The sequence below is a fragment of the Lynx canadensis genome, chromosome B2, assembly GCF_007474595.2.
Source record: "Lynx canadensis isolate LIC74 chromosome B2, mLynCan4.pri.v2, whole genome shotgun sequence".
In the NCBI taxonomy this organism is placed as follows: Eukaryota; Metazoa; Chordata; class Mammalia; order Carnivora; family Felidae; genus Lynx; species Lynx canadensis.
This window is the reverse complement of record NC_044307.1, coordinates 144011250-144027877: the sequence shown is the minus strand read 5'-3', so window position 1 is coordinate 144027877 and position 16628 is coordinate 144011250. Positions and strand designations below refer to the sequence as shown.

Here is a 16628-nt window from a genome sequence, read left to right as displayed (position 1 = left end):
AGCTAAGGAAGGGAAGAGGGGGAGAGAAAGAGAGAATCTTAAGTAGGCTCCATGCTCAGTGCAGAGCTCAATGAGGGGCTCCATCTCATGACCATGAGATCATGACCTGAGCCAAAATCAAGAATCAGACACTTAACTGACTGAGCCACTCAGGCACCCCTCTCTCTGTTTCTTTTTAATGATGAACACATCATACCTTGTATTTGGCTTCAAGTTCTCAATGGGCAAATGAGTTACCGAAGAAGCTTGAGTAGACCACTTGTTCCTAATGAAGTCTTCATAGGAGGCACTGTAAACCAAGTAACCTGCCAGTGGAGATAAGGAAGAACCCACTGAGCATCAATGAACCACATCACCCATGAGGTATGCCCCTGGAAGAGGACAAGGAAGAGGCAACAGCACAGCGGCATTCCCTTCTGTGGGAAAAGCTCAAGAATGAGAGAGAGCTGCGTGCTGCATCTGGATGGGGTATAATGTTGGTACCTTCTGGTGAATTCAGATATGGATAACAAAATTAAACATACTTCTTCACAACTGCTGGTTCCCTTCCTTCTCTTTATCTCCCACATTTCCTGGCCTTCTTCATTTTGTCAGGACTAATCACCTTGACTAACCTTGACTGCACAGAGAAAAAGGCAGCAGAAGAAAAATCAGTGACCTACATGAGTATTTGAGAATTTCCTGGCAGAGATATACGCAGTTGTCCTTCATGTGAAACCAAGAAACTGTTGATGGTGAATTCTGCGTGTGTGTGTACACACGTGCGTGTTCACGTGTATGTGTGGGGGACTGACAGACCCCAGACTCACAGCGGTCTCCTCACCCATTTGGTGAAGGATCTCCTTTGATTTCTAGTTGTTGAATATCTGTGCCTGCCCTTGACCTCGATGTTTAGTGAGTTTAGTTAGTCAGGTGGTTCTTTCTGCCTTATGTGCTATGAATGGATCCCAGTGGGCCCATGACATCTGCCAAGGCTTCAAGGCTGCCTCAGAAGGCCAAGTGAAGTTCATGCCACAGCGCAGTGCATCCTCTACATGAGTCTCTTATGCCATACACAAAGGAAGAAAATATTTGTCAGGTACCACCTATGTTCCAAACACTATTCTAAACACGTTCAATCAAGTTTTCTTTTGATTAATTCTCTTGATTCTAGTATGTAGGCATTGCTATCCCCAGAGAAAGAGAGTCTTAGAGGGAGGTTAAATATTTTGTCCAAGTTCACATTCATTAATTCATTTAATAGATATTTACTATGTGCTTACTATTTGTCATATACTATATTACGTGCTGGAGATAAAACAGTGACTCGTTTTATTTCAACCTGAAGGAGGAGCAAGCCAGACACACAGGCAGAATTATATGGTTGTGATGAGAGTCACAAAGGGGCAGTCCATGCATTTGGAGATGTGTGCAGGCAGAGTCTCCCTGGGGTCATGAAAATGGGGCTGAACACTGAAGGATGGGATGCAGTCAAGGTGCAGGGTAGGAGGTGGGGGGAGGGGCTCAGATAGAGGGAAGACCAGGAAAGATGTTGAAGACCGAGGAACCAGCAGGAGATGGAGTCTCAGAGTGATGGGGGTGGGGACAGCATAAGATGAAGCTGAAGAAGCACAGAAGAGAGAAAATACTCAGTGTCCTTAGGTCACACAGGTTTTTGCTTTTCATTCAAAAGGGAGACACAACCAGACTGTCTTTGATGCCTCTCTCTGGTGCAGAGTAAAATGAATCAGGTATGGGGTGTGGATCGGGTGGTCTAGCCAGCCAGCGACTGTCATATCCAGGTGAGAGGTGGTAACGCTCAGATTACTCAGGTTCATGTGGTAGTTAATGGAGAGAAATGGATGAGTTCAAGAGAAGCCTGGAAGGTAAAACTGATAGGATTGAGTGATGAACTGAATATGGTGGAGAAACTGTAGAAGATTTGAAGACAATCCCAAAGCTTCATGTTTGCAGAAATGGGGTGGGGAGTGGGGTCATTCTCTGACATAGGAGACACAGATGAGCAAGCTGGGTATCAGAAGGATCATGAGCTTGATTTTGGATATGCTGAGTCAGAGATGCTTTGGAAACATCCTGGTTATGACATCAAGTGCCTATTTGATTTTACCGTTTGAAGCTTGAGGACAGGCAGGCCTAGCCTTGAGCTATCAATGAATGATTCATCTCCAAGATGAATTAAAACCACATTCCTGGGTGAGATTCTGGAGGGAGAGAAGTTAGAGGAAAAAAGAAAGGGGACTTGGGGCCAAATCTCAAGAAGTTCCAATATTTACTGTTGGGGCAAAGCAGACAAGCCTGTGAGAGAGACTCAGAGGTTAAGAAAATCAGGTCACAAGTCAAGGAGGTGGAGAAGGGCAACAGCATCGACTGCATCTAAGAGGCAAGCTACCTGTGACTGATTATTTTCACAAGAGCTATTTTGGTGGCATAAATAGAGTGGATTAGAGTCACACAGCTCACCAAGGGGCACACCAGAACCAGAAGCAGGTGTGCTGGGCTCCAAAGCCCTTTCCACACTGTTCCCTGGAGGAATGCATTCTTTGCTTTCTTCAACAAATATAGTGGGAGAACTTGTGAAAGGCTGCTGCTCTCTCCACAGGAGTTCCTCCTCCTCTGATGACAGTGACGGCAAGCCATGTGTGCTCACAGTGACGTTGTACGTAACGATGGCCGGTGCTTGATTCATTTACTGATAAAGAGCTCCAACTATTTTTTCCTTTAGCCTTTTGAGGTCTGTTGCTTTTCCTGCACATTGCAGGGCTGTCATGCACCAAAATGTTCCATGGTTATGAATACAGCAGCAAGTGGCACAGCCTTATATTGGAAATGCCCAAGGCCCTATAAATACCTCACCTACATTATTTATGCTAGGGGCATGAGTACCTGGGATTAGGGCACTGAGGTTTGGTTTCAGGTTAGGTGGAGGGTATATGACGATGTGATGACACCGAATTCTCCAGGGAGCTTTGGGATTCATATTAACAAGAGTATGTGGTCCAGAAACATGCCCTCTACAATTCTACAGGCATCATGTCTGAATTAAGTCCAGAGACAGAGTCTTGATCCCAAGGTTGACTCTCATATGGGGCAGTGCACATTAGGAGGTTTTTCATCACTTGTGCTGCAAGATCTGATCTTACAAATGGCTATGTGGACTCCTTGGCCATTTGCAGGGTTATAGAATTTAGAGATATAACCATATTTTGCATATGAAGAAACTAAAATCCAAAGAGATTAAGTAGCTATTTCAAGGTCTTGTAATCCATTCTGGGACTAAGATTCAGGACTCTAGACTTCCACCCAGTGCTTTTCATACTACTCAACAAAGGTTTCCTTCTTGCCTATATTTCTTCCTTCTTTTTTTTTTTAATTTTTTTTTAACATTTATTCATATTTGAAAGGCGGAGAGAGAGTGCGAATGGGGGAGGGGCAGAGAGAGAGGGAGACACAAAAACAGAAGCAGGCTCCAGGCTCTGAGCTATCAGCACAGAGCCTGATGTGGGGCTCGAACTCACGGACCGCGAGATCATGACCTGAGCCGAAGTCGGCCATTTAACCGACTGAGCCACCCAGGCGCCCCTATTTCATCTTTTTAAAAGGAGGCATTTGCATTCATCCATCCAATCCACCCATCCATCATCCATATGTTCCTCCATCCATCCATCCACTTATCCATCACTTATTCATCCTTTATAGTCTGTATTTTCCACCTACAGATCAACGGGAACACTGAGCATCTTCCTTGGACACACCTGTTATCACATCTCCTGGGGTGGCTTTATCCCAGTCCACAATGACAAATGAGTGGCAGCCTTCCATAGCGACCACAGTGATGTTGCGGGGGGCATGTTGAGGGGGCAGATCACTCTTCCTCATGTCATTTGGAATGAGTTCATCCAGGCTATCCACTTGAAAGTGATCCAGAGCATCAGTCAGAGAGCATGGGGCTGATGGGTCTTTACTCAGGTATGTCACATAAGGAGCTGGAAAAGAAAAGAGATACCCAATTGTATTGTTGAAAGCTTCCCCTAGAGGCAGAAACGTAATGTCTGCTCTATGGAGCCATCACGATTCAGCCTTTCTCGGTGAGACAGAGGCTCCAGACCTGCTAAACTCAGAAACACATGCTTAGCTCTCTTTAATGGATCCATGCATTTTTATCTTCCAATCTAGTGGTTTCAAAAGATCCTGTTACTCTATGAACGTCAATGACTATGTCTTCAAAGTAATTTTGAAAGATCCCCAAACTGTAATTCAACATAGTATACGTCTGCAGCATTCCGCCATGTGTATGCCCAGACATTTGGAAAGGTCAGAATCGGGCCCAGCTGACACTTAACTGGAGCTCTAGAACTCTCTCAGCACAATTCATTCCCTAGACTGACTTGGAACCAGAAAAAAAAAAAATACACTGATCAAGATGTACCGTTTCTAGCCTTCAGTCCTTGTGTGGCCTTCTGTAGAGCTTCAGGGATACCCATGACCACCTGGAATATCTATACAAGGTCAGGCCTGAACAGTCTTTACAACATTACTGCTAAGTACGGTAACAGTAACTCTCATTTATGGACAGGTTCAAGGTTTTTCTACACACGTATCTCAGTGGCTACAAGGGCCCGGGAATAAAGCAGGGCATAGACTGATATCTCATGTTTCATCTGAGCCACTAATGCCAAGAGGGCCCACAAAACAAGGGCCAGACAGGAGACTCTACCTCTAGCCACACCTCTTTATCATACATGCTCTGCAAGAAGACAGAAATGTCAAGGAATTGGAGCTGGAGGTAGGGCTTTATACATGCAAGACTCTCAAGTGCTTTCAGACGACAATTTCTAGTACTTTCTAAATGTTCCACTGCATCTTTTGGTACAGGCTCTCCTTCTTAGTGGCCATTGGGACTAAAAGCAATTTTTAGGTCCTCCATTTTCCAATAATTTGGATAAAATTAGGCCTTGAGAGCTTGTCGATGGATCTAACCAGGAAATTTGGGGGAGTAATCTACTATGCTTTGTAGAGTTACAGACATATGAAAATAGCCAGACAATAGCAAGCCTCTCAGTCTTCAGAAAAGTTCTCTGGAACAGCAAACAACAGTGCTGAAAGCATTTTCGTTTCTGTCGTAGAAGCACAGAGAGGAAGATCGGAACACTTGGTGAACTCAGCCAGGCTGCTTGACGCCATGATCCAGCATTAGCACTTGCCTCAGGAATGCTACCTCAAATTAATATTCTTGCTCTTCAAGCACATGAAGTTTAGACACTCAGTACTACATCTTGGCTGGTGAGAGCCGTTCTCTGCTTATGGCAGAACATTTGTTTTGGAAACAGAAAAGTGTGATATTAGTTTAAGCTGTTGCCTGTCTCCACTTGGTAATATTTTTTTCCACTTAGTAACGTATTAATCTAACTGTCTCGTTAGTGAAGTTCATTAAGGGCATGGGAAAAGAAGACTCCCACAGGGACTGAGGCACAGTTTAGTGAAATAGTATTTCCTCTTGAAATTGTTTAATAGCTGAGAAAGAAGAATAAAGTAAGCGTCTAGAGCCCAAGTCCCTGAGGCTAATGAAAATCACAGGATACAATGGAAGAGAAGGAACTTTGGCTCTGTGGTATTGTAAGAAGAACCAGTAGCTCAATTCAGTAAGATGCTCGTCTTTTACGAAGAACTTAACAAGCAACACATAGGCGAGGCCTAGTGGAAGCCCCGGCTTGGAAATGTTGCTAGAACAAAACTAGTCATGTTCTCTGGTCCTGAAGATGTTTAAAAGTGTTCCTTCCTCTTGGTCTACACGAGGCAGCCTCTCTAAGCTCTACTCTATTGGATACTGAACTTTCTCCTGCACACTTCCCTCTCCTGACTTCTGCAGAAACCAAGTTAACGTGTATCCAAGCAGGACTGACTCACTGAATCACCCCCAAATGGAAACTTCCCTCTGGGAAAGTTTCTGCTCCAAATGGGCTGCCTTGACCAGGCCAAGAAATTAGTTATGCTCTTCCTCAAAGTAAAAAAAAAAAAAAGTTAAAACCCCATGTTTCTCTGATTAAGGAGGTTCTATTTACCAACAAATCGTTTCTTTCCAGCCAGATCAAACTCTTCTCCAGGAAAGGAGCTAATGGAGCCTTCTGTCGGGATGACCTCAGGGGCCGCAGCCGTGGTGGGAGGCCTGGTGGTGGGAGGCCTGCTGGTGGGAGGCCTGCTGGTGGCCGGTGGGCTCGAGGTCTCAACTTCATAATCTGAAATGATATGAAGGCTTTGCAGTTGGGAACTTCCAGAAAAGGGGCACCATGAGTGGCCAAGGGACACCTTCTTAACATTCAACTTGAGACTAAAACACTCATGCACACACCCAAAAATAAATGCTATGCCTGAACATAATTTGTTCCCAATGAAACAGTTATTCCTCCCATTTCAGTCCCCTTGGAAAAGCAGCTGCAGATGAAAGAAAGGAAGAGGAAAAGGAAATATATATGAGCAGAAAAATGAGATTTTAGGATCAGAGCTGGACAGAACCTTAGAATTCATCTGGTTTAGCATGCTCCTGTAACTGGTCCCTGGCCATTCTCTGCCTAAGTAATTTTCTCTTTTAGAGTCATAGAAGATTCACATTAGACAATAAACTTGACTTTTTAGAAATTTAGAAATTTAGTCCTTCTGTGAATGGACTTTTTTTTTTTTCTGGGGAGGAGGTGGGATTAATCCTTTAACATTCATTTTTTGTTGTTGTTGTTGTGTATTTGAGAGAAAGACCACGCAAGTGGGGGAGGGGCAAAGAGAAAGAGAGAATCCCAAGCAGGCTCCTCACTGTCAACACAGGGCCCAGTAAGGGACTCAAACTCATGAACTGTGAGACCCTGACCTGAGCCAAAGAAAGAGTTGGACACTTAACCAACTGAGCCACGCAGGCACCCCTGATCCTTTAATTTAAAAAAGAAAACGCTGCTTCCTTTCCACCGCTCAAATAAGAAAGGAGTTTAGTGTTTTCAAAGGTGCTAAGAAACTTTTCTTTTTTCTCTGACATTTGTTTTTTTTTTCTTTCTTTTTGTTTTTTAAACTGTGGGATGAAACCACTATATCAAACTTTATTATGACTGCATCAAAGGTGACATTATTGTCTCATTGGTGGTTTAAGGCCACTGGAGCTACAGATAACAGCAGGCAAAGGAGCACAAAAGCGAGAACATCCTGAGTGTCAAAGGCCAGCACTCGGATGGGAACAAGATGCCCACAAGAAGTTTTTGCACTGCTGTGGCAACTTATAAAATACACAGAACCGTCACAGGGTCATAAAGGAATAAGAGCCCTCGTTACTTTTACGGAACGACTGTTCCAGACTCTATCCAAGGTATTTTGCATTCTTCTTCTTATGAGATTACCCTTACTTGAAAAGGTTCTGTGATAAAAAATCAACACCTCTATAGCACTGCATCTTTTACATAATTAGAAAAGAAGAGAAAAGGGGGAAATGAGAGGAGCTAAGAGAGGAAGCAGAGCTGTGGGTTAAACCAAGTGGGTTCACAAATTGTGGCCGAAGGAGAGGCCCAGACAAGCAGCTCCAGAATTCCTGGGGGGTGGGAGACAATGGGGGGCACAGGGGCTTGTCTGGAGGCTGTAGTCACATATGAAGCACACTGTTCTTCTTTGGATCAAATACGAATGGGGGGCTCACTTGGAAGCTGGGGTAAAACCACCTTCCCGAGCACTGCCATGCAGCTCAGAGTCTGAAGGAAACTCAAAATTGAGATCATCCACTCAGTAATTAAAAGGAGAGAAATTATCCAAATCCAATCTATCTAAAACCAGTTAGTACCTTCGTCATAGATAACATACGCCTCTTCTGTGGGTATCGCTGTGTCAGTCTCCAATCCTGAGAAATCATCTAGTGAAGAAAGAGGAGAAAGGTTTCCTCTCTGCAGCTTGGAATCATGTCCAGGGCCCAGGGGGTCAGTCACCAGGCCAGGGCCGCTCAACTTTCTCAGACGGGAGAGCATTAGAATGCTGACACCCAGAAATCCTCTCCTTCACACTCGGACAGGGGTGCTCAGAACGCCCCCTAGGGGTCAGAGGAAAGCCGCCTGCTCCAGCACGCTGGCTCTCCAACACAAAGCGCTTTCTGACCTTGCTTCTGCACACAGTGCCCACTCTCCAGCCTGCCCAGGCAGCTCTCAGGAGGCTGCGGGTAGGGCCCTGGCCCAGCAGGTCACAAGCCTGAGAACAGACATTCTCAGAAAGCGGAAGAGTGGGAGATTGGTGCTCAGGATGGCAACAAAAATCAGCCCATCTGCGAACTCCCTCGTTCATCACGCCTTCATTCTCTCCAACCCGATTTTGCCACGCTCACATGTTTCGGAAGCAGGGTGATTTCCTGCCTCTCCTCCATTCTACCTTGGCAAACCACACCAATGTGAGTTCCCTGTGTTTCACTGCTTCCCTTCTAACCTCCCCCCAGTCTCTGGTGGGGAGCCCACAATCCAGGGCCTGTGAGATTCCCCGGTACCTGCTTTACCATTGAGGTGGTGACCCTTGGTGTGTTCTGATGGGGCCAATGAATGTCAGCAGGACAGAAATTGTAAATTACCATCCACCCTTCAGGGGTCAGGACTGTCATTTCAAGAACAACTATTAAGACCTAATTTTTCCTTAGGTCATTCCAATGTCAATATTCTTGGATCCAAGAGGAATTACTTCTGGGTTGGTTCAAATCAGACAGTTTTCAAGTTCACATCACCCAGTTTGGGCCCATCTTGCCATTGTTTCTTTTGGTACCACTTTTCTTTTCTGTGTCAATTTAACTTTTAAGAACATAGTCTTGTTTCTCCTCATTATTGGTTCAGATGTGTTTCTTCCATTTTAATCTTTAGCCAGATCAAAAATGAATAAACTGTATAATTTTTGCATCCCAGAGTAAAGAAGAAAAGGGGAAAGTACAGCATTTCCTTGCTGGATTCTCACTGTTAAGTGGAATTCTCGAGGCGCTAAAATATTGCATTATGTGCCGCAGGCCACAGAAATGATGCCTTTTACCTGCAAACTGGGATCACTTCTTGAATGAGTGTCAATTCAGTCTTCTGGCAAGAGTAAACATCCTACTGAGTGATTCAGTGCTCTTTTTTTTCCCCCTTAAGATCAAATAAAGCCAGGCATAATTTTCCTAAAATAGCACCATCTTGGTTCCAAGTAATGGAAACTTCCAGATGTCAGTGTATTTAAAAAAAAAAAAAAACTGACCATCAGGATTTGTCCCACCTGATCGCCATTTGGAAGCATTTGGAACTACATAAAACTAGATGCTTTGTAAGTCAACTCGGCATCAATATCAAAAGCTTCCACCTCTTCACATAAAAGAGCTACAACTGCCAGCCGCCAGCACGGTGGTATGGTTCATTCTCTTGAGTAGTTCATCCAAATGGTCATGAAGAAAACACGAGTGCAAGATGTCACCAAAGAATTAGGGCCTCAGCTCCAAAGATATTTAACAAAACTATTAAAAAATTCTGAGTAGAAATTTCGAGAAAAGGTAAAAGCTATTTGAAAACCAACAATATTTGTAAATTGCACAGTTGGTCCAGATCAAGTGAATTTCCAACTATTCTCCTTATGTTTTCTGTCCTGAGAGTGAGGTGTGGGAGGGTGGAACAGCTTTCCATAATGACTGATGTTTTTCTGAAACATGCCCCAAGATCATGTTACAAATGACTGAAGATGTTCAGCTGGCTCAACATTTCCACACACGCATGATATCATCTGATCCACTGTAGAAATGGAACCTGAAAAACAAAGATCACTGGCTTTTACTTCTCAGTTAGTAAAACAGAGAATGCCTATAGCTTAAGATATTGTTTAGACAGACCGACCAAACATGAATAATTAGACACCATGAAGAATGTGAGATGAGGCAGAAGACATTGCCTGCACTGCAAAGAGTTTATTCTCTAATGGGAGGGTCATATCAAGCAAAAAAAAAAGTGTGTGTGTGTGTGTGTGTGTGTCTGTGTGGGGGTGTGTGCGCATGCAAGTATGGAGAGAGAGAGAAGAGTAATAGCAACAAAACACTGCAAATGAACATATAACATGCATTTGTGCTTCCACGAATATACATACACACACATATAGCATCCATAACAAATAAGGAAGTACTTAAACACTGCTTCAGTTATTGGAATGATTGAATGACACCAGGTTATTCCTACTATTTTTAAGCAGTATTTTAAAGGAAAAGGGTGCATGATTTAACTAGGGCAGTCAAGACTTTGGGATTGGAAAAGATGATTTAAAAAAAATTTTTTTAATGTTTATTTTTGAGAGAGAGAAACAGAGCCAGAGTGGGCGAGGGGCAGAGAGAGAGGGAGACATAGAATCTGAAACAGGCTCCAGGCTCTGAGCTGTCAGCACAGAGCCCGACACGGGGCGAGATCATGACCTGAGCCGAATTTGGCTTAACCGACTGAGCCACCCAGGGGCCCCCAGAAAAGATGATTTGAAAATTAGAGGGCTAAAAACAAAATTTTTGGACTTTTCCAGCAGAATGTGATAACAAATGGTCACTGGGTGGAGGGTATGAAGTGGGGGTCTTGAAGGGAAGGTATTCATTCAGTGATCACTAACGCAGGTGATCATAAGCACTACAAGAGTGAGCATTTCAGGCTACCAGGCTGCAAAATGCCATGACCAAAATATTGTTTGCTAAATACTGGATGTGTGCACATGAAGCCCCAGTGCTTATGAATGTTCATTATGGACGGCACTAAATACCACAAAAGAGAAGATGCATGAGAAAAACAGAAACTTGAGAGCCAAATAAGAGGCAGGGAGACAGGATACAGGTGGTTCTGCAGTTCATTTGTGAAGGGGAGCCCTGGGACTGTCCCTCAGCTGACATCAGAGTCTCTTACTGAAAGCATCTCTCTGCTCTCAGTGTCTTTACAACATTTACAGAACAAATATCAAGGCTACTACAAGGTGTTACACCAAAAAATGACAAACTTCATTGCATTTCATATATAATGCATAGAATTTTCCAGAGTGATTGTGACCATCTTTCAAATTACAAGCCATCTTTAGAAGCTAATCCCCACCCAAGATGCTTGCTCCTATGCCTCTCTCCAGCATTGGCCCTGACAAGTTTCATTCCAATGATGAATGAAGCAGGGACTATGCTTGGTATCCCCAGGCAAGTGGAGGCTGGTGGAAGGAAGCCCAATAAAGAATAACAATTTGAATATGGGCCAACAGGGCCAGCCTATAGATGGACAGAATGAAGCAAATATAAGACGTGTGATGAAGGGAAGAGGCAGATGATGGCAGAGAAGGAGGGCCCTAGGCTTATCTCATGACTACAACTAGATAACTATCAAATCATTCTAAAAACCCCAGAAATCGACCTGAAGACTGGCAGAACCAACTCCACAGCTAAAGAGAGAGAAGAGGCCACATTGAAGAAGGTAGAAAGTGCAGAGATGCAGCTTGGGAGAGAAACAGATAATGGCTACTATGGTGGAGAGGGAACCGTGGTTGTGGAGAAGGATAAGAGACAGACTAGCACACAGGGGAGTGCATGGAAAAATGAATCCTCATGGCAATTGCCTTGCAAAGAAAGAGAGCAGCAAAATTTCATGACTTTTGGAAACCAGCATGGCTTAAAGCCTGGAGGTATTTTTTTTAAGTTTATTTATTTTTGAGAGAGAGAATGGGGAAGGGGCAGAGAGAGGGGGTTATGGAGGATCTGAAGCAGGCTTTGCACTGACAGTAGAGAGTCTGATGTGGAGCTCGAACTCATGAACCATGATATCATGACCTGAGCCAAAGGTAGATGCTTAACTGACTGAGCCACCCAGGTGCCCCTTAAAGCCTGGAGTTTTAGAGGTCAGTAGGCTTGACTCTGAGATACCTCGGAGGACATTGAGACTGTTCCTGTAGAGAAGGCTAGACAAACAGTCCATGGACATACAGCATGAAAACAGTGATCTGAAAAGCACCTGAAGCACACAATGAGGAGGTTATTCACTCATCTCAGAGCACATCCCAGAAAGACAGCATTCACAAAGAGACCCCTCCAGGAACAAAGGAACTGGCAGGTGCCATTTTCCTTCCCCAACCCTCAGCATAAGCACAGGCCCACCTGTAGGAAGCAGCACAGTGTAGACACTGGCTACTTAACTTGCTTATGCCAAGCCCTGCCACCCACACTCTGGAAGAACTGCCCTTCCCAGTCACAACTGCCTCAGTCCTAGCATGGTGGCCCCCTCCACCAGAAGACCAACCCAAACCCCTGCCAACATCACATCTCCTGACCCAGGAGTTTTGCAGGGACTTAATTCTACAGCAGTGGTGACAGGTCTCATTTCACAAGCAGACCAGAGCACACCTAGTCAAAACTCACCACATTCAGGCCAGGGACCAAACACTGCCCACAACAGGTGGAGAGAGCCACTGCAGATGGCTGGCCTGGTGGATAAAGTGGCCAGGAAGCAACAACAGAGAACATGCAGCCCACATTGGAGATACTCCCAGAAGTGCCAGACCCTGGGGAATAGGGAACACTGCACTAAAGGCACTACAGGAACTCTTCTTCATAAAGCCATTACCCTTAAGAACAGGAAATGTAGCTGACTTTCCTAACACAGAGAAATAGGCAGAGAGACTAAGACAAAATGAGAAGGCAGAGTAATTAGTCCCAAATGAAAGAACAGAACAAGGCTACAGTTGGAGATTTAAGCAAAACAGATATAAGTAACATGCCTGATGGAATATTTAAAGCAGTGATCAAAAGGATATTCATTGGACTTGAGAAAGAGTGGAAGACACGAGTGAGACCATTAATACAGAGATAAGGATCACAGAAATAAAGAGCTTGTTAAATGAAATGACAGACATGCTCCATGGAATGAACAGCAGACTGGAAGAAGCAGAGAAATGAATTAATAACCTAGAAAACAGAGTAATGGAAAACAATCAAGCTGAACAAAAGATGAAAAAAATAATTACGCAAAATGAGAAAAGATTTAGATAACTCAGTGACTCCATCAAATGTAATAACATTTGTATTACAGGAGTCCCAAAGAAAAAAGAGAAAAAAGGGGACAGAGAATTTATTTGAAGAAATAATAGTTGAAAACTTCCCTAATCTGGGGAAGGAAACAGTAATTCAGATCCAGGAGACACAGAGAAACCACCACCCCCAACAAAATCCACAAAGCAGATCCACACCTAGACATATTGTATTTAAACTGGCAAAACATGGTGATAACAAAAAAATATTAAAATCGGCAATAGAAAAGAAGACAGTTACATACAAAGGAAACCCCATAAGGTTATCAGAAGACTTTTCAGCAGAAACTTTCCAAGCCAGAAACAGGTAGCATGATATATTCAAAGTGCTGAGTAGGGAAAGCCTGCAGCCAAGAATGCTCGATCCAGCAAGGCTATCATTTGGAATAGAGGAGAGATAAAGAGTTTCCCAGACTGGGGTGCCTGGGCGGCTCAGTCGGTTGAATGTCCAACTCTTGATTTTGGCTCACGTCATAATCCCAGAGTCTGGGATCAAGCCCCATGTCAGAGCTCAAGTCTAGAGTCTGCTTGAGATTCTCTCTCTCTCTATCTCTCTGTCCCTCTCCCCTGCTTGCATTCTCTAAAATAAATAAAATGAAATAAAATAATTTTCCCAGAAAAACAAAAACTAAAGGAGCTCATGACCACTAAATCAGCCCTTCATGAAATATTAAAGGGGACTCTTTGAGTGGAAAGGAAAGACCAAAAATGACAGTATGAAGGTAGGAAATGCAAATGCAGTAAAAATGAATATTTCTATAAAAACATCAGTCAAGGAACTTACAAAATAAAAAGATGTAAAATATTACACCATATACCTAAAATGTAGGGAGGAGAGGAGTAAAGAATGGATTTGAACTTAAATGACTATCCACTAAATATAAACTGCTCTATCCAGAAGATGTTCTATACAAACCTAATGGTAACCACAAGTCAAAAGCCACTAATAAATATGCAAAGAATAAAGAGAAAGAAATCCAAATATATCACTAAAGAAAGCCAGCAAACCATGAAAGAGAGAAAGAAAAGAGGATCAGAGAAAATCTTCAAAAACAATCACAAAGCAAGTAATAAAATGGCAATAAGTACATATCTATCAATAATTACTTTGAATGGAAAGGGACTAAATGCTGCAATCAAACGACATAGGGTGACAGAATGGATAAAGAACAAGACCTACCTGTATTCTGCCTACAAGAGATTCATTTTTAAACCTAAAGATACCTGCACATTGAAAGTGAGGAGATGGAGAAATATTTATCATGCAAATGGATATCAAAAGAAAGTCAGAGAAATAAAACTTGTATCAGACAATATAAACTTTTTTTAAAGTTTCTTTATTTATTTTTAGAGAAAGAGAAAGATGCAGGGAGAGAAAGGGAGAGAGACAATTCCAAGCAGGCTTTGTGCTGTCAGCATAGAGTCCGATGTGGAGCTCGATCTCACAAACCATGAGATCACGATCTGAGCCAAAATCAGGAGTCAGATGCTTAACCAACTGAGCCACCCAGGCACCCCAGACAAAATGGACTTTAAAACAAAGACTGTGACAAGAGAAAAAGAAGGAGACTACATAATAATAAAAGCAACAATCCAACAAGAAGATAAAATAATTATAAACAGTTATGCAACCAACTTGGAAGAACCCAAATACATAAAGCTGTTCATACCAGAACTGGTAAAAATAAAATAATAGTAGAGGCCTTTAACACCTCACTGACATCATTGGACAGATCATCTAAACAGAAAATCAACAAGGAAACAAATGGCTTGGAATGATACACTGGATCAGATGGATTTAACAGGTATATTCAGAACACCTCATCCTAAAATAGCAGAATACATATTATTTTCAAGTGCACATGTAATACTCTCCAGAATAGATGACATACTGGGTCACAAGTCTCAACAAATTCAAGAAGACTGAAGTCATACTATGCATTTTTTTCTGACCACAACACTGTGAACCTAGAAGTCAACCACAAAGAAAAAAATTCTAGAAAGACCACAAACCACAAATACATGGAGGTTAAATAACATGTTACTAAACAATGAAGGAGTCAACCAGGAAATAAAAGAAGAAATTTTAAAAGTACATGGAAAGAAACGAAAACACACACACACACACATCCCACAACGGTTCAAAACCTTTGGAATGCAGCAAAACCTGTTCTAAGAGTGAAGTTTATAGCAATACAGGCCTATATCAAAAAGCAGGAAAAAAAATCTCAAATAAACAACCTAACCTTACACTTAAAGGAGCTAGAAAAAGAAGAACAAACAAAACCCAAAATAATAGAAGGAAGGAAATAATAAAGGTTACACAGAAATAATGAAATAGAAAGTAAAAAAACAGCAGAACAGATCAATGAAACCAGAGACTGGCTCTTTGAAAAGATCAACACAATTGATAAACTTTTAGTTAGACTAATAAAAAAAAAAAAAAAAGAAAAAAAAGAAAAGAAAAAAGAGAGAGGACTGAAACAAAATCAAAAATGAAAGAGGAGAAATAACAATTGATGTCACAGAAATACAGAAATATAAAAAAGGATTATAAGAGAATATTATGAAAAATTATATGCCAACAAATTGGACAACCTAGGACAGACAAATGGATAAGTTCCTGAAACATAACTTCCCAAAACTGAATCAGGAAGAAAGAGAAAATTTGAACAGACTAATTACCAGCAAGGACATTGAATCAGTAATCAAAAAACTCCCAACAAACAAAAGTCTGGGACCAGATTGCTTCACAAGAGAATTCTACCAAACATTTACAGAAGACTTAATACCTATTCTTCTCAAACTATTCCAAAAAAATAGAAGATGAAAGAAAACTCCAAATTCCTGCTATGAGGCCAGCTTTACCCTTATACCAAAAAGAGATAAAGACACCGCACACACACATACAAAAGAGAACTACAGGCCAATATCTCTGATGAACATAGATGCAAAAATCCTCATCAAAATATTAGCAAACCAAATCCAATAATACATTAAAAAAAATCAGGCACCATGATTAAATGAGATTTATTCCTGGAATGCAAGGGTGGTTCAACATTTGCATATTCATCAGCATGACACATCACATCAAGAAGAGAAAGGATAAAAACCATATGATCACTTCAATAGACGCAGAAAAAGCATTGACAAAGTACATCCATTCATGATAAAAACCCTCAACAAAGTCAGTTTAGAGGGAACATACTTCAACATGATAAAGGCCATATATGAAAAACCCACAGTTAATATCATCTTTGATGGGGGAAAAAATGACAGCTTTCCCCCTAAAATCAGGAACAAGACAAGGATGTCCACTCTCACCACTTTATTTCATTTCATTTCATTTCATTTCATTTCATTTCATTTCATTTCATTTCATTTCATTTCAAATATTTATTTACTTTGAGAGAGAGAGAGTGTGTCAAGTTGGAGAGGGGCAGGGAGACAGGGAGAGAGAGTCCCAAGCAGGCTCTGCACTGTCAGTGCAGGGCTCATTCCAGGGTTCGATCTCACAATCTGCGAGATCATGACCTGAGGTGAGATCAAGAGATGTACACTTAACTGACTGAGCCACCCAGGCG

The 16628-nt window shown here is 42.2% G+C and overlaps 1 protein-coding gene across 1 annotated transcript in view; it reads right to left on the bottom strand.

Annotated features, from left to right (window-relative positions):
• The window catches only part of FNDC1 (fibronectin type III domain containing 1), an 80280-nt gene that overhangs the window by 14732 nt on the left and 48920 nt on the right, over positions 1-16628 (bottom strand). The window contains exons 14-17 of the mRNA XM_032593271.1: positions 7808-7876; positions 6060-6233; positions 3753-3983; positions 197-305 (exon numbers count right to left, since the gene is read on the bottom strand). Coding sequence (XP_032449162.1) covers positions 197-305; positions 3753-3983; positions 6060-6233; positions 7808-7876 — 583 coding nt within the window. The remainder of the gene's footprint in view (positions 1-196; positions 306-3752; positions 3984-6059; positions 6234-7807; positions 7877-16628) is intronic.